The 16,242-nt window shown below is 42.5% G+C and overlaps 1 protein-coding gene and 1 long non-coding RNA gene across 2 annotated transcripts in view; both read right to left on the reverse strand.

The window, feature by feature from the left end:
• spon2a (spondin 2a, extracellular matrix protein) overlaps positions 1-10,326 on the reverse strand; it is a 12,059-nt gene extending 1,733 nt beyond the window's left edge. Inside the window, exons 1-4 of the mRNA XM_034884281.1 lie at positions 10,091-10,326; positions 5,901-6,129; positions 3,992-4,212; positions 273-464 (exon numbers count right to left, since the gene is read on the reverse strand). Coding sequence (XP_034740172.1) covers positions 273-464; positions 3,992-4,212; positions 5,901-6,129 — 642 coding nt within the window. The 5' untranslated portion in view covers positions 10,091-10,326. The remainder of the gene's footprint in view (positions 1-272; positions 465-3,991; positions 4,213-5,900; positions 6,130-10,090) is intronic.
• The window catches only part of LOC117952150, a 16,652-nt gene extending 1,733 nt beyond the window's left edge, over positions 1-14,919 (reverse strand). The window contains exons 1-2 of the long non-coding RNA XR_004658324.1: positions 14,908-14,919; positions 14,513-14,518 (exon numbers count right to left, since the gene is read on the reverse strand). This is a non-coding gene — a long non-coding RNA (uncharacterized LOC117952150). The remainder of the gene's footprint in view (positions 1-14,512; positions 14,519-14,907) is intronic.
• Between the last annotated feature and the right edge of the window lie 1,323 nt (positions 14,920-16,242).

The following is a 16,242-nucleotide window of genomic DNA, read 5'->3' on the forward strand; positions in this document are numbered from 1 at the left end:
TAGGGCACTAGGGCCCCAACTGCAATGAACCAGCTTTGGGGGGGCCCAGCTTGCAAAAGGTTGAGAACCCCTGGTCTATTGTATAAGAGAAGCCCATTTTACTAAAATCCCTTTAGGTCATGCAAAAGGGCCGCCAAGCAATCATTCAAGTGGAGACAGCTAAGAACAACATCCCATTCCCATGCTGCTGACCTATTTTAAGAAGAAAGCAAGGGTGAAAGCATAGAATGAATTACTAAATTAATGTATGGTTTTTACACTTGTAACTTCACCTTTGTGATGTTTTCTCGGGGGCTGGTGGGGAAGTTGGGAGAAGAGAAAGTGAATCCATTGTCTGTCCCGGCATCATAAGGCTGGAGGTCAATGGTGACTTCCTGTCTCCACCGGCTGCCCTCGCAGAGGTTTACGCTGTCCACGCCAACGAACCAGTCGGGGCTGGGGATCATCTTTACCATCAGAGACAACTGTCGGTCAGAGAGAGAGAGCGTAGTTAGTTTGAACTTCATTATTCAAAAGGAACATTTAGCTTACAATTAAGACTGTAGACAGTGCAATACCCAAAAGTTGTATTCTTGTAGGACAATATTACTTGATAACATCAGGTATTTGTTGATCAAGTTTATGGCTCATACATTGCAAGCGTGACTGAAAACAAATGGAGGAGCGAGGCCGTTAAAGCGCCCATAAGATCACATCAGCTAGATAACTCTTTCTCCAACTTTGGTCAGTACAATGCAGAATTAGCTGGGAGACTTCTTCTAAACGAGGCCGCACTTGTGGAATACCTGCAGAACAGGGACATGTAAGTAGTTCTTTTGTAGATTATGGTGAATTAGTGTGCGTTGTAGCAGTGTTTTGCCATTATGAGAACGAGCTAGCCACCACATCGGCTAGTTACATAGAAAGCCGTTCAGAGTTTAAATAGCTCACCCGGAGACTGAAGGCAGAGGACATTCTGAAACCTGTGTCTCACTCAAAACAGCATGGATAGTTCTTTTTCAAGTTTGGATGCGTGTGGAAGCACCAGAGACCTAGAATCCCCAAAAAAGTGTTTGCTTTTTTTAAAATATGGGCATTTTAAAATGAAAGGGGATGGATGTCTTTGTAGCTAATGGCATGGCTCTTGGAATTTGAGCTTTGTGTATAACTCAAAGCTCAGCTGTGCCAATGTACTGGCTGTAGACTCTAATTTCTTTCTTTCTTTCTTTCTTTCTTTCTTTCTTTCTTTCTTTCTTTCTTCATGTAATGCCCAGAAGCAAAACACTAATAGATATGTTTTGATATATTTCTTGTCTTTGTTTATTTTATCAAATTTTAACTGTAAATTAAACTACAGAGAAAACGCAGTGAATCACTTCAGTGGAAGACAGAGGTTACAGGACCCAGAGAGCTAGAGTAGCAATCTAAGCACAGCTGTGATTACTTTATAGCTCTAATTAAAAGTCTAACTGCAGCACTCTGATAGAAAAAAATCTGAATATTAAACAACAATCAATCACTCTTAAGATAATTGTATTACCTCACGACAGTATTACGTGTTATGCTGCCACCTGACTGTTGATTTATGTCAACTAAAATAAGTGAAGTTAAAGGAAAGCAATGAAAAAAGACAAAAACACACACACTGTTGATGTCTTTATACACTTTGTAACTTATAAATGCAGGTACTAGGGACTGCATGTGTGCACATACACCCACTCAGTTTCCTGTGCAGGACTGTGTCTGTTAAGTGATGGATGTTTCCTGAGCTGGTGACCGCATACAGGAAGTAGCCAAGGGGCCAGCGGACTTTGAGGTGGCATACGCCCAGAAAACAGCGCATTTCAAAACGCCTCTCCACTTGCAGGCTGATATTTAGGGACCTGGGCCAGGTTGCTAAGGCTTGGGGTTGGAAAGGTGGGTTTGGAGAGCTTTGTATGGCTAATAAAGGAAGGCTTAGAGTCAAACAGAGTGCTCCATGGAAGAGTGCTGGAACGGACATCAAACTAGTTCACCAGACAGAACACACTTCCTGGTACTGGACGCAGGTAGTGTCAGCGTGACACTTGTGGTCTGTTTCTTGCTTGTGACGCAGAAACAGAGTAACCAAATCAGAAGCAGCTCTGTTGCGTTTCCGAATCCTCCACTGATTCACTCCCTTCTTCCTTCCTTCCTTTCTTCCTCCTCTGCTAACATCCCTCCCTCTTATGTCGTTATCAGGCTCCTCTCAAACAGTGATTTTTCCAAGAAGTCCCATCCAGCTATATCCATTGGGCCACTCCGCAAGGATGTCTACTCAAGGGTATCCCTTGTCACTGGCTTGAGTCCATGGTGGTTTGCAATATAAAGGCCAAGAAGCATCTCTGGAGCATAGACTCCCATGATCAAAGCTCCCATGATCCCGCTTACTTTTTCTCCATCACAGAAAATCTTCTGCAGAGCCAAAGACAGGACCTAGAAAGAGAGCCAAACTAGAAAACATGCAACTCAGTCCAGTAGCTCAGTTCTTGTCCCATTTTCTGTGGTGCCACTGCTACGTAAATACTTGAAGATTAAAGCCAGTTGGATCCTGAATGGTACTTGTTTTCTGTTATTATCCTGTTTTGACCGCAATTGCAGGAGGCTCAAAAATATGGAGAAAGCAACCATATGTGTTAGGGATATTTGTATGATTGCATATGAATGTTTTGGTTTGTGGTGAAGAGAAAAAGGATGGGATTTAGATATGAGTGTGCAAAAGAGAGAATCAGACAGGAAAGCAGAATACCAGATGAAGCCGTCAACAGATCCTCATCATTCAGTCTGTCATTGTCACGTTCTAAACACACACAATAGTCATCTCCTGCTGATTTTTTGCTTCTAACACATTTATAAGCAGCCACGGACATCATGTAGTCGACTAGATGACAAGTTGGTAAGCTGCTGTCAATGACAAGCAAAGATGCCCTCCGACAGGGTTGTTTATGATTTTGAAGGGCCTCCGGGTCCAGGCAGTGAAATAGCCCAATGTACAAATGTAGGTCACCAGACTTTCAGGCAGGCACATACGTATTTGTAAAAACTCCAGTGAATGTCCACCTTTCCTCTTCACCTCTTTCCCCCTTATTCATCAGCTACATTATGCTTTACACATAAAGGAATGCCTTATTTCTATGTTTAACTCGGTGAATACTATGACATTTTTTCCACAGTACCATACCTCATTCCTACCTCAAATCCTTAGCCTTTGTTGAAGCACTTGGAACAAATTTAGCGAGTCCTTGACCTATGCTTTCAACCTCACTCACTTTTCAGCAGTAGTGGTACCCTGCAGTCCAGCAATGAGCCAAGTTGTACCGTAGTTGGACATTGAGCCAGCAGACCAACAGCAGTCCACATTTATCAGCCTATTCACCAGGCCTTAAACATGAGGTTATGTGAGGCTACAGCAGTGTTCACAAGAAGTGACTGTGTCTAGCTAAGAAAAAGCTCAGCATAACCCCACTTAACACGACATGGTATACATTTTACTTGTACAGTTTAAACAAACAAGACGTTTTCATTATTGTTTTTTAGAGCTGCTGGTAGGCAGATTACCATCGTGCAGAGCCAGGCTAGCTGTTCCCAGTCTTTATAAGCTAAGTTAGCCAGCTGCCGACTGTACAGACATGAAGTGGCGCCCATTTTCTCATCCAACTCTCAGTAAGAAAGTGAATAAATGTGTTGCCCAAATTGTCAACCTATTACTTTTACTAAACCTCACCCTGAGCTCACAAAGTTCAGTGGGACAGGCAGCAGAGTGCAGGATGGATGTGGGGCTTCAACACTTGTGCTAAACATGTGTGATTGGATAGTGGAAAGATGTGGTGAAGTGTTTGGTCAGAACGGATGGACGACGTTATGGAGAGGCTTGGGTCACCAAATGACTGAAAACGCTTAGTCAAACAGTCGATTTGTGTGACTTACTGTGTCTGAGCATGTGTGTGCTTTTGTGAATGATTATTGCTGCTACTTAAGTTTTATTTGTGCCTACCAGTGAGCTCCGGGGCTGCATGAGCAACTCCGTGGAGCTGTGCCCAATGCCGTTAGGGATGCCGGCAGTTCGTTGCATGGCACCGACTGCTCGTCTTTTCCTTGCCTCCTTGGCTGCCTTCATCAGCTCCACTGTCACCCCGACTTCAGCAAAGTTCTGCACCCCTGTGCTGGCTGTAGCACCCTCCTCCCACAGCCGAAAATGGCGATTATGGCTGACCGCTAATGGTAGAAAGAAAAACAAGAAAGAGGAGAAGACAGGACTGAGATGCTTATTCACTGGAATGCATATCAATGTCAATAAAGTACCACAGAGCCTCAGCCAGACGGTGAGATCATTTCCACCATGGAGCCTGCATGTATTTCTACGGCTGCCTCCTACATCCTGCAATTAAACAGACAATTCTGATGGAATTGCCCACATGCATGTGTTTGGCATTATTGCACGGTTATAGTTACGTCTTTTCCCAATCTATCACTGATAAAACCACAACACAGACTAGAGCTGCCAGAAGACAGGTAAGGATCTCAGAAGTTTCAACAATTTTAAAAACCTTTATTGATACTTTTTTATACCCTTCGGGCTAACACAACCATTTGCTTCACATTCTCATATTTAGTTATGTTTATCTTTAAAATCTTTTGAGAATCAAGAGACTGATTTGGTTAGTAACTGTTTGCACCGCAGGTTCTGGAACTCCACATTGAAACCCACAGAGCCACTGGCCCGGCCAGTGGTTTTAAGGGCAGAGTAAGGTTAGCCAGAAACACACTGACAAATGCTCTGATGGTTCTGCCTTACCTCACTTTTCAGAGCTGCATACAGGCACACATACACATCCATGCACTTATAACTAAACACTCTTGACACGTATTAACGCACACACTTGCACAGAGCCACACACACAACCTGCCCAGCACACTTCACACACTATCTTGTTTCTCCCCAAACTGCCATTACTTACGCACTTAATTGCATTTCCATTCTAACAAATTTCCCACAAGCGTCAAGACCTTGAAACTCGATAACACGTCACGTTTAAGCCCCACCAAGACGTTAAAGCCTACTTTCCGGCCTTCCTAAATTGCTCGTGTTCTTTCTGTGGTCATGACGAACTCCATTCCCTCTTCCCTCTGGCAGTGTCCTTGGCCCCTAGGCCCCAGAAAAAAAACCATTGCAGGCCCCCAAACGCTCCCAACAGGTTATGCTTTTCTTTGTGCTGTGACAAACTCTATTTCCAATGATTTTTTTGTTCCCTACCAGCAGACTGTCAGCCCATTAGGGCCCTTGTGTTTTTCTTTAACCCCCCTGTCCTACAAAGTCCAGGGACATTAAAAGCCATTATGGGTGTGTCAGACTCCTGTGCCTGTTTCTAAATGGAGTAAGTAGCCCTTCATCCTCTGGAAGGGCAGCAGGGCACAAGTGAAAGAGTTGGAAACCAGACAGAACCACAGCCACCAGAGATGCACAAGAGTAGTCCACCACACAGACATGCACAAACACATGCAGAAACATCTGCCATCCATCCTATGCTCCAAGACCTGGAGGAAAAACGCAGAATGGAGAAGGCTTGATCACTTCTTCTTCTTTTCCCCCTCCTCCTCCTCCTCCTGGCTCTGATGTAAGCAGTCTGACCCCAAGACAACCTAACTATCATCACCCACCTTCACCAGCCCCAAACACCACTACTCCAGTGTTCACTGCCAGCACTGTGGTCAACCAGCAGAAATGTGGGAAGGAAGGGTTGGGTTGATGAAATATAGATATATGGCTTGACAGAAGTTAGAAAAAAAACGGATCTGTTAGCATTTAGACTGTCTTTCTTTGCACGTGTTAGAGGTAAATCTTTCCATAAAAGAAATGGCTGATTTTCCAATGATCAACTTCTTTGTCCCTTAGTCTTTCTTACCCATGAGTTTGGACCACTGTGCAGGGGGCCGGAAGAGTGGATACTGCTTAGGGAAGGCCTGTGGGCTCCAGTGACCAGTAAAGACCAGGATGTAGGAAGCAGGACCCTTGGCTGTGCATTCAGTCCTGTTGAGTGGTCGCAAAGGCCTAGCAAAAGTGAGGTAAAAGTGCAGAAGTACAACGAGTAGCTGCTGCAGCCAACCACAGGTCAGGTGCTCCGACGACATCATCTGAAAGAAATGGAGAAATGAAAAATGGTTGCAAAAGAGTTTTCTTGAATACCATTAAATGTGTGGCACATTTTATAATCAAAAGCTGTTGAAGAGGTCTGCCAGTAGTACTTTGGCAACCTTTGGCGATCAGCAAGCAATTGAAGGGATGTTAACAGGAACATTTAGGAAACCAAACCCAGTAGAAAGCTGGGAAATTCCATTTCACTGCTCTCACATATCACAACGCATCCATTTTATCTAAGAACAAAGCTGACTGAACTCGGTGACCCTGGCGGCTTTGATAAAAAGAAAAAGCTCCTTTTCCCCTTGGCTGTGACGAGTGTGTGTTGGTCCACAGCCAACCTGGGGCTACACCGCAAAACGGTTAACATTGATCGCTGTAAAGGTAATGTCTGCCACAGAAGCTGGCCTAAAAATAAAATAACTGCTCTGCTGCACTACTGACCTCACCGACTGCCTATCCACTGACCATCAGCTGCTGAGTCAGACTCACTCCATTAAGAGAGGCAGAGAGGAGAGGAGCGTGTGTGCATCATAATTGCTCGGAACACTTTTCAGTCTTACATTTCATAGTGTGGAATCAAGTTGCGTTTTTGCTTAATGACACTGTTCCATCACAGCCATGATATTTGTCTCCTCTCTGCCCCCTCCCCTCATATCTGAACACACATCCTTCTATCTCATCCTCCTCTCCACCTTCTACACCCATACTCCTACCTCTGCTCTCCGAACATTTTAATGGTGGCAGAATTACAGACCAACAGCCGGAAAAACTACTCTATTGTGGGCTAGAAAATGCAAATGCACTGCAATAATGTCTCCATCTTAATTTACTCCAGACTTGAGTTTTTTAAGGCTGCATTCAAATGTGAGCTGTAAAATAGTCATGGAAACCACCAACAGTTTTATTGTTTCTATAAAAAAAATTCACTTGAATAAAGACGCAATATGTGTGAGACTACAAGTGATAGGTCTGTCCAATTTGCAGCTCCGAGGACACTCACACAAATGTTCTTAGAATTTTGGCACAAATGCATGTGATGTGTGATGTTATTTCACATTCTTCCTATTTCATTGGCAGATATTTGAACTTTAAGACAGTTTATGACTTGATGACAGATATATTTCTCTGTCTCACAGAAAAGAAGAGTAATGTGTCGTGGCTGCAGCCTTGTTTGGTGTTCCTACTACTGCTATACTATAACTTAAGCTCCAAGCAGCTGCAGAATGCAGACAGTTAAATTTGGGCAAGTTGACCAGTGCACAAAAACACACATGCAAACACACACACACACACACACACACACCCTTGGCACACATAACACACATGTCCAGCTGCACATTGTCCCTGAAGTCTATTTCCAGAGGTCAGATAGTATTACTTTGCCAATATAGCTGCAATGCTCCAACTCTGTGCCGGGCTAATTCAGTTGGTAGAGCAGGCGCACACATGTAGAGGTTTATTCCTCAACGCCACTAGTTCGACTCTATCCTGCAGTCCTTTGCTGCATGTCATCCCCCCACTCTCTCCAATTCCAAGTTTTCAAATGACCTGTAAAATTAAAGACCTGAAATGCCCCCCCCCCCCAACAAAAAATCCTCCAACTCTGACACTTGTCTGAGCGCAGCCTTATATGTCACTGAGTGTTTTATCAATTCCCTGTCTCCATTAAATGTGTATTAAACACTGCTCCCTTTTAACAGTCAGTCATAAAAAATACCTCATGCATGGAGACACACAGAGCCTAGCTTTGATCTCACTGGTCAGTCATCTGATCTTCTCACTAGCTGCAGCTTTTCTGCTTTACAGGAGGCGGATAAAGCTCCAGGTTGAGATGCTTAACTATGCAACTTGTTCCCAAAAAGTAACTCTCTTTGTTTTGGTCTTTTTAAGCTGTTTTTTTATCTTGTGATTGAGATCTGTGTGCTTGGGTTATTGAAAGTCCACCACGTGGAGCTGGAGGTTTTTCACATCAGTATGTGATCTCATAGGCTACTGTCCCGTCTGCTCTGCCCACTGCTTTGTAAAAAATATGAAAAAGGAGGTCATTCCTGTCACTGGCTGTTGCAAAGTTTACCTCTTTTACACACACATTCCAGACAAGAAAGATCAGCATTTTAAACTGGAAAGTGATTTGATGCAGACACTGAGTGATTTGTGCTGATTTACTGTAAAGGCAGTCTGGTAATGTGATACAATCAGACCTCTGTTGCTATAACAACCATTTATCAGATGGCCCTATGCTACACTGAGACTTTGGTTCAGTAAACACTTTGACCCTTCCTCTCTGAACTTGTCACACTGACACCGTAACACACTAAGGAGACATTTCTTGAATTCCCACACTGACACACTGAACTTTATCAGTCAACACACACACAGCCGGCGCCTGTTTCTGCTACTGAAAACACATCTAGCAATAATTCGAGACTGCATGGTATGCAGGTATTAATATTTACACTTTCCCGCACACAAAAACACAGAGATATGCACTCACACCACGCAGACCTGCGACCATCAGTCAACATAGACAGACACATGCAGCAGTTTTTCAGGCACAAGACACAATAAAACAAGGGGATGTGACGCGGAGCCAAATGTGGCGGCTGCCGCCCCATGGGCACCTTCACCATGTAATTACAGCAGACTCATGCAGAGATAATTCACACATCCATCTCAGCTCATATATACAAGCATGCAGGTATGCACGCACAACAGATTTGTGCACACAGTGGGAGGCGTGTTCGTTCTTGACGAGGGGATTGCAGGGAGGTAATTTTCTGTTTTCCCTCAGATTTTCTCATAAAAAATCTTTTGTTTGGGGGGCAGCGGTGCATTCAAGACTTTCTGCTGATTGAAAGGATGCATCACTCTGACATTTTCACACACCTCGGCACAACTGTTAACCTTCATGCATGCAGAGAAACACAGACACACTCAGCCAGGCATGCATCACAACAAGGGTTCAGAAACGTGTCTGTTTCTTGTGGTGGGAAACCATCACAGTGTAGACAGCAGTTCAGACAAGTGAGGAGGGCATGCAGATTTTGGTTTGCCTGAAGCCACAACTGCAGCAGAGTGACCAGTGTGCATGGACAGAGTATGTTGTATAGAAACTGCACTAATAAAGGCAAAGCAACTCCCGGTGCAAATGTGCAAACACATGCATAAATCAATGAAGTGTGAATTCCATGGTAACATATTTGTATTCAAGGATGCAATAAGCAAAAAACTTCCATTACAAAGAATGAAATTCTAACATAATTCTGGGATAAATGTGCACATTATTCTTGCTAAAACAAACTAACTAAAGTATTTCCCCTTGATCCTACTTTATACTTATTTTCCACTACATGCCAGAGGAAAATAATGTACTCTCAACAAACTGCACTGACAGTTATAGTTAGTGGTTACTTTGCAGAATAGGATTCTACAAAACATGTGATATATTTCTGAAACACAATGCATTGTTACAGATTAAACCACTCATAGAAGTTTAAATTGTCTCCTCCTTAAACTGTGGAAACAATAAAATGCTGCTTAAATGTTAATTATTAGTCTTAATAATATGATCACAGTATTAACAGTATAACAATATAACACTCAGAAAGTTGGCACTCAGCAAAAATAGTGACAAACTTTCGATACTCCATGTCTTCTTTTGCTGTCAATTATTTTATAACACACTTTTATGATGATGACATACTTTTACATTTTAAATGGATAACTATTTACTTTCAGTGGAGTACTTTTGCATTGTGGTATTGCTACTTTTACCAAGTAAGGGATCTGAACATTTCTCCCACCACTGCTCATTCACTAAAAAATACACTATCTTCACCAGATAAAGAAACAAGCTTATGAGATCTCACATGGCTAAAAAAAAGCTTTCCGACTTGCATGCATGATCTCAGACTCTCGTACGGAGAATGAATGGAGGCTCCGTGTGTGTCCTACCTGTGTTGGGTCAGTCAGTCAGAGACAGAGAGAGAAGCTGCAGCAGAATCACACTGTTGGGACCTCAGAGAGAATACAGCTACACTCACTCACCTCTTCTCTTTCTCTTCCCTATGACCGGCTTGTCAGCCTTTAACCCTCTATACTCTGTCTGTATCTCCTTTCTCTTCCCTCTCTCATTGTATCGCCTCATATTACCTCTCTTTCTCTCATTGCCTCTCGCTTCTCTCCTCCCCCTCCTCCTCTTTTCTCCCCCTACCTCTCCTTGTATGGAAAGGCAGTAACTGCCTCACTCCTCTCCTCCACTGTGCCTCTCTTTTCTCCCTCTATCTTCTCTCTCTAGTCTCACAGTGGCTGTGTAAACTCAGCAACCTCATTGCTGACAAGGTAATCAACACCACATTGGCCTCTCTCAACATTCACCACTCAGCATTGTGTATTTTTTTTATCCCTGTTCGACTGAGCACACTGTCAGACTTGAGAGGTGTGGGTTGCTGAATAATCACAGGAAAATAGAGGGAGAAATGAGCAATAGGGCTTACGCACAGACAAGCAACCTGCGTAACAGACAAGTGGAGTCTGGAACAAAGCAGGCTTTTACTTCTGCAGTTCATTTACTGATTGGACATTGCAGGGAAACAAAGGGTTTTAAATGTTTGCTGCTTCTTTCCCTTTGAAATACTTCATCTCAGCTGAGGAACCCCTTTTGCTTGGATTAGTGTGTGTCTGTGTGTGTGTGTGCGCGTGTGTGTGTGTGTGTGTTTGTGTGTGTGTACGTCAGAGACGTGTGGTCACCAGTTCCCACAGCTGGTACACACATGGACAACCATGTGTGTAAAATCTCTAGGAATTGTTAGTTATTTTCTTTTTATTATCCATGGCTCTAATGCAACAAAGCAGTCAGCCTATATTTCATTGAACAATCTACAACACATACACAAACAAACACACACATACACCTTGGTCAGGGTTGTAATCTAATGCGGATTAGGCACAGCTAATATCTGCACTATCAATTTGCCCGGGTTAACATCTGCCAGAACCAAAAGATAACTCTACAATTGGACAACTGCAGACCTTTAAATCAACTCAGCCACGTCACTGTATGGCTCACCTGTGATCCTTCCAGGAACTAGGGTAGACGGAGAGGATCAGACGGAGAAGGAGGAGAAGATGGATCAGGTTTTGGACTTTCTGTCCTGCAGTCATGAACAATCAAATACAAAAAAATACGCCAATTTGTTCTTCCCTCTTTGTCAAAAAAACAGTTACTCATTCCCCTCATCTATTTATCTTTGTCTGTCTCTGCAGTTGAAAGTAGGTTAAGGGAAAAAACCCAGACTTCCCTGCTGCTGCCCGCTGATTAATGACAGTGAGCTCAGCATCCAGGTTGACTCACGTTAATGTGAAACATCATTGACACACTGTCAGATACACAAGCGTGCACATGTGTGAGCACACACTGCGCGCGCACACACACACACACACACACACACAGTGGCTAGCATTAAGACACCAGATACAGCAGCAGAATGGCTCCAGGTTGCCTGACTGACACAAATCTCCATGATAGCTGAAAGTTTTCTTCCTGTCAACCACGTGCTCACGTCAACGTCACATGAGCCAAGTGAGTGAAGCAATGAGAGGAAAACCATGAGCTAATTACTGAGCGTGGAGCCGGGGCCAAACTAGCTCCAGTGTCTTAGCTTCACCGCCGCAAACCCTCTGGACCCCTCAGACAGACAGACTGACACCACTAAGGAGCAGCAATATAAACAGATGGATGATATTGACTTGTTGTGTTCTAATATTATGGATTAAGGGTACGGGGAATTAATGCAGATAATTTATTATTATGTGGTTTGTTAAATGTAAATGTGCTGCATTTATATAGCGCTTTTCTAGTCTTAACAACTACTCAAAGCGCTTTTACATCATACAGGATACATTCACCATTCACACACATTCATACACTGTGGCCGAGGCTGCCATACAAGGTGTCACCTGCTCATCAGATAAACATCTCACACACACTCAAACTCCGATGCACAGCACCAGGGGCAACTCGGGGTTCAGTGTCTGGCCCAAGGACACTTTGACATGGGACTGCAGGGCCGGGGATTGAACCACCGACCTTCCAACTGGCAGGCAACCGCTCTACCACTTAGCCACAGCCGCCCCTACAACTATTAGTTGTCTTCTTTATATTTCAATGGACAAGGCCAGTGTCTTCAAGAATATTCTTATTGTAAACATGCAAAGACCAAAAGCAACAATTTGTTAGTCCACCTCCTATTGTCCACTTCTTCTGATGCCTCTACCCAGTTTGTGGCACTTAAGCGGGTGAAATGTTGTTCAACATCTAAGTTTCACGTGTAAACATGCTAACATTTGCTTAGTAGCACTTACTTAACACAGGATATGGCTGGGTGTGGCTGAGGCTGATGGGAATGTCACCAGTCTTGCTGGTCATGAACCAAAGAAGAACTGCAACTATAGTTGTTGATTGACTGAAATATAATCACTAAATGTTCTGACAATCGATTACTTGTATATAAATAAAAGTAATTTTCTCAAATATAGAGATTTCATGCTTTTCTGCAGTTGATATCACAATAAACTGAATAGCTTTAGGTTTTGGACTGACCAAACACCAGCTTCATCGTACAGAGAAATAAGCTTTTAGGCTTTGGCCACACATTCAAAACTTCTTGGTAGGATCTATTCATTGTTGGTTTTAGTCTTTCCAAAGGATTAAATGACAGTAAGGAAATACAGAATATAACCAGCCTTACATTCCAAGTCAATAACTTGTTAGTTCTGGTCAAATGAAAAGATGCACTGCAGTATCTTTCAAAAGGAAAAACAAAGCCATTGCAGTCTGACAGTAATGCAACATCTGAGTCATACAGTTGCTAGAAAAACATTAATTCCCTCCAAAGACAACCAAAGGCAAATATTTATCCACTCTTCTTTGGGGTTGGTGGTACAATCCCTCCAAGTGGAATAGGCCATTATGTCTGGAGACTAATTCATCACACAGACAAGTATGCACATAGACTAACTTTGTCTCTCACACGCACGCTTTGTTGATGTTCTCATATTTGGATCTCAGTTAAATTATCTTGCATAAACTTTGGGTCATATTGTGTTGTTTTCCTTTTTTTTGTAACCCAATCATCACTACCAGTGGACGTTACCTAAGAAGGATGACCCATTACAGAGCAATTTTCAAGCCCCCCTCCTCCTCCTCTTGAGCTAAACAAACAAATAAAAAGATCTGGCTGCCTAGCATGGAAGCTGACAGGGGTGATATATGGCGCTGGGAGAAAGTGGACGCTCTTCTTCTGCACTTTGTTGCACAATCTCGAGCAGGACTAAGGAAGCAATGAGTGTGTTTGAAGTCTGTGTGAATCTGGTCTGTTAAAATACTGCCTGCATCCTGGGCCTGCGTTTATGTAATATGCCTGTCCCACACAGCACAGTGTGTAATAGTATGTACATTGGCTGCTGGTTCACACAATCCAGGAGAAAGAAAATGGAATCATGTTTATGGGATAAACCATAATCAATAAGCTAATTCAGCTTTTCCCACCACTTTGGTCTAGACTGAAATATTCTGGTAATTATTGGAATCATAACCATTTTGCAAAAATAGTCCTACTGACTTTGGTGATGCCCTGACTTTTCTTATAGCGCCACCTTGAGGTTAACATTTGTCTTTTTGTGTAAATGTCTCAAACATTGGATGCATTGTCATGAAATTTAGTGTCACTCATGTCCTCCTCAGGATGAATTGTAATAACTTTAGTGATCCTCTTACTAATCATCAAGCACCATCAGATTTTTGTGTTAGTGTTTTTTTGCAAATGTTAGCACGTTAACACGCTAAACGAAAACTGTGAATACCATTAAACCTGCTAAACATCAGCCTATTAGCATGCGAACACTGGGATTTACCCAGTCAAGTAAGCATGGCTGTAGACTTAAGTGTTTTTAGGTGGACGGATGGTATAAAAAGCAAAAACTGGATGTTCTCAGGAGATTACACCACATAATAAAATATACAGTCCTTATCAAACCTTACTTAACGTTACATTTAAAGAGCTCATATTAGGCTCATTTTCAGGTTCTTAATTGCATTTAGAGGTTATATTAGAATAGGTTTAATTTTCAAAAACACCATATTTTTGTTGTACTGCACAATGCTGCAGCTCCTTTTTTCACCCTGTGTGTTGAGTTCTCTGTTTTATCTACAGAGTGAAGCATCACACTTCTATTCCATCTTTGTTGGGAGTAGCATATGCACAGTAGCTAGGTAAGGACTACTTGCCAGTAAGAAGCAGAGTATGAGCGGATGCCATGCTAGTAGCTAGGCGAGCATTATAACGTGTTACACGCAAGTAAAGGCTGGACTACAACACATGTCTGGAGCAGTTTGTGAACAGGGTTTTCTGTTGGAGGAGGTGGAGTACCTTTGGGTGGGGGGACTTTGGACTTTTTCACTTTACAAACCTATAATGTGCACAAAAGTATACATAACACAATAAAGGAAAGGGGGAAAGCATAATATGAACACCACGATTTTACATTTCAAAGTCTGTTTACAGGTCTTGAGGGTACTACTGCTAGTGGAAAAACAGTTGTGTGTCTTCAGAGGGATGACACAGTGATGTCACTTGACTCAGTATCGTTTGGGAATGAAGACTACAAGTTTGAAAATGAAAAAGAAATGTACAGTTGTGGAGTAAAAAAAAAAAAAAACTAAGTGACCTTGCCAGACCTTTGTAGATCTGAGGCTGCCAGCTCCAGGCCACATTAGCTGTCCACTATTAGCCTAACACACCCGAATCATAACCCGAATCTCTGATCAAACAGCTGGTTGTGGAGTAGCATTGTGGGTGAATTTTGTGCCTGGCTTTGCCAAAAAGAAGAATGCATGCAATACAAATATATCTTTGGTTCTGCTGCATCAAATTTGATGTGTTTTTTTTAGCTGCCCATCGTGAGTCTGACGTCACAGGAGTGCAATGCTACATTGGAAGTGTAATTGCAAAGCAAATTGCATTAGTGCCAGCTAGGGCTTAAAATAATCCCTAGATGCATAAAATCACAGACAATACCATAATCCATCTCTAACATCTGAGGGTGCCAGCCTAGAGCCAGAGGGCTCCTAAAGGTGTCTCTAGGCAGTTTAGTCCCTTCACTTCATTTTAAGAGCAGGTTCCTAGTTATGAACATGTGGTAGCAATTGAGTGCTTGGTAATCCCCCACCCACTTCTGCCCAATGGTTCTTCAGAAAAGCACCCTTTCCCGTACACCCTACCTAATCCGCATCCTGGTAAAGCTGTGTCCGTAACCCCTCGTTGCCACATAAAAGAACTGACAAACTGTGAGAGTAAACCGTTTTGTTTATGGCAAAATCGCTATCAACACAGCTCTGCGTCCTGAAGCTGTATTACTGATTACTCAGTGTAATCAGTGGGATGACATGCTGGCAGCTTGTATTAATTGTCACCAAGTTATTGATCACTCTAATCAAGCACAGAACCCTTTTCAAATGAGATGACCCCAAGCAGGAGTTAAAGCTTCAGTACACAAAAGGTTTACGGTTAGAGAAGGTAATAACGAGAGCAAATGTTTACTTTTTCAGATTTTATTAAAATACGGTGTGGAGTTTACCATCGGAAGTTACCATCACAAACATGATTGTATCTAATAAAAAAGTAAACAAAACAAAAATAAAGCTTAAGAGCCTAGTTACAGGAGATATTTTTTGTTTTTTTGTTTGTTTTTGCAGTCTGGTGAAAGAAAGAAAAAAAATCAATTCACAATGAGTGAGTGGAAAAAAAATGTTCACATGTTGTAAAAATACATTTCCCAATTTTAACATTACACACAGTCACTTTCAAACATTCATTCATTCATTCCTTGTTAGATGGTTAGATGTCAGTGCCAAAAAAAAAAGCTAAATAGAAGAAAAAAAAAGTTCAGACCTGTGCACAAAGGGGGATCAAGAGGAGAGCGTTTTTTTTTTTATTTTTTCAAAGTTGTTTACATTCTGAGGGCAGAAAAGTTAGGACAAGGGAGACGAGACAGAGGGTGACTGCTGGAGGATATGTGTGCATTTGAACCCTGAGAGAAAAAGTGAC

Source organism: Etheostoma cragini, chromosome 10 (assembly GCF_013103735.1).
Source record: "Etheostoma cragini isolate CJK2018 chromosome 10, CSU_Ecrag_1.0, whole genome shotgun sequence".
Taxonomy (NCBI): domain Eukaryota; kingdom Metazoa; phylum Chordata; class Actinopteri; order Perciformes; family Percidae; genus Etheostoma; species Etheostoma cragini.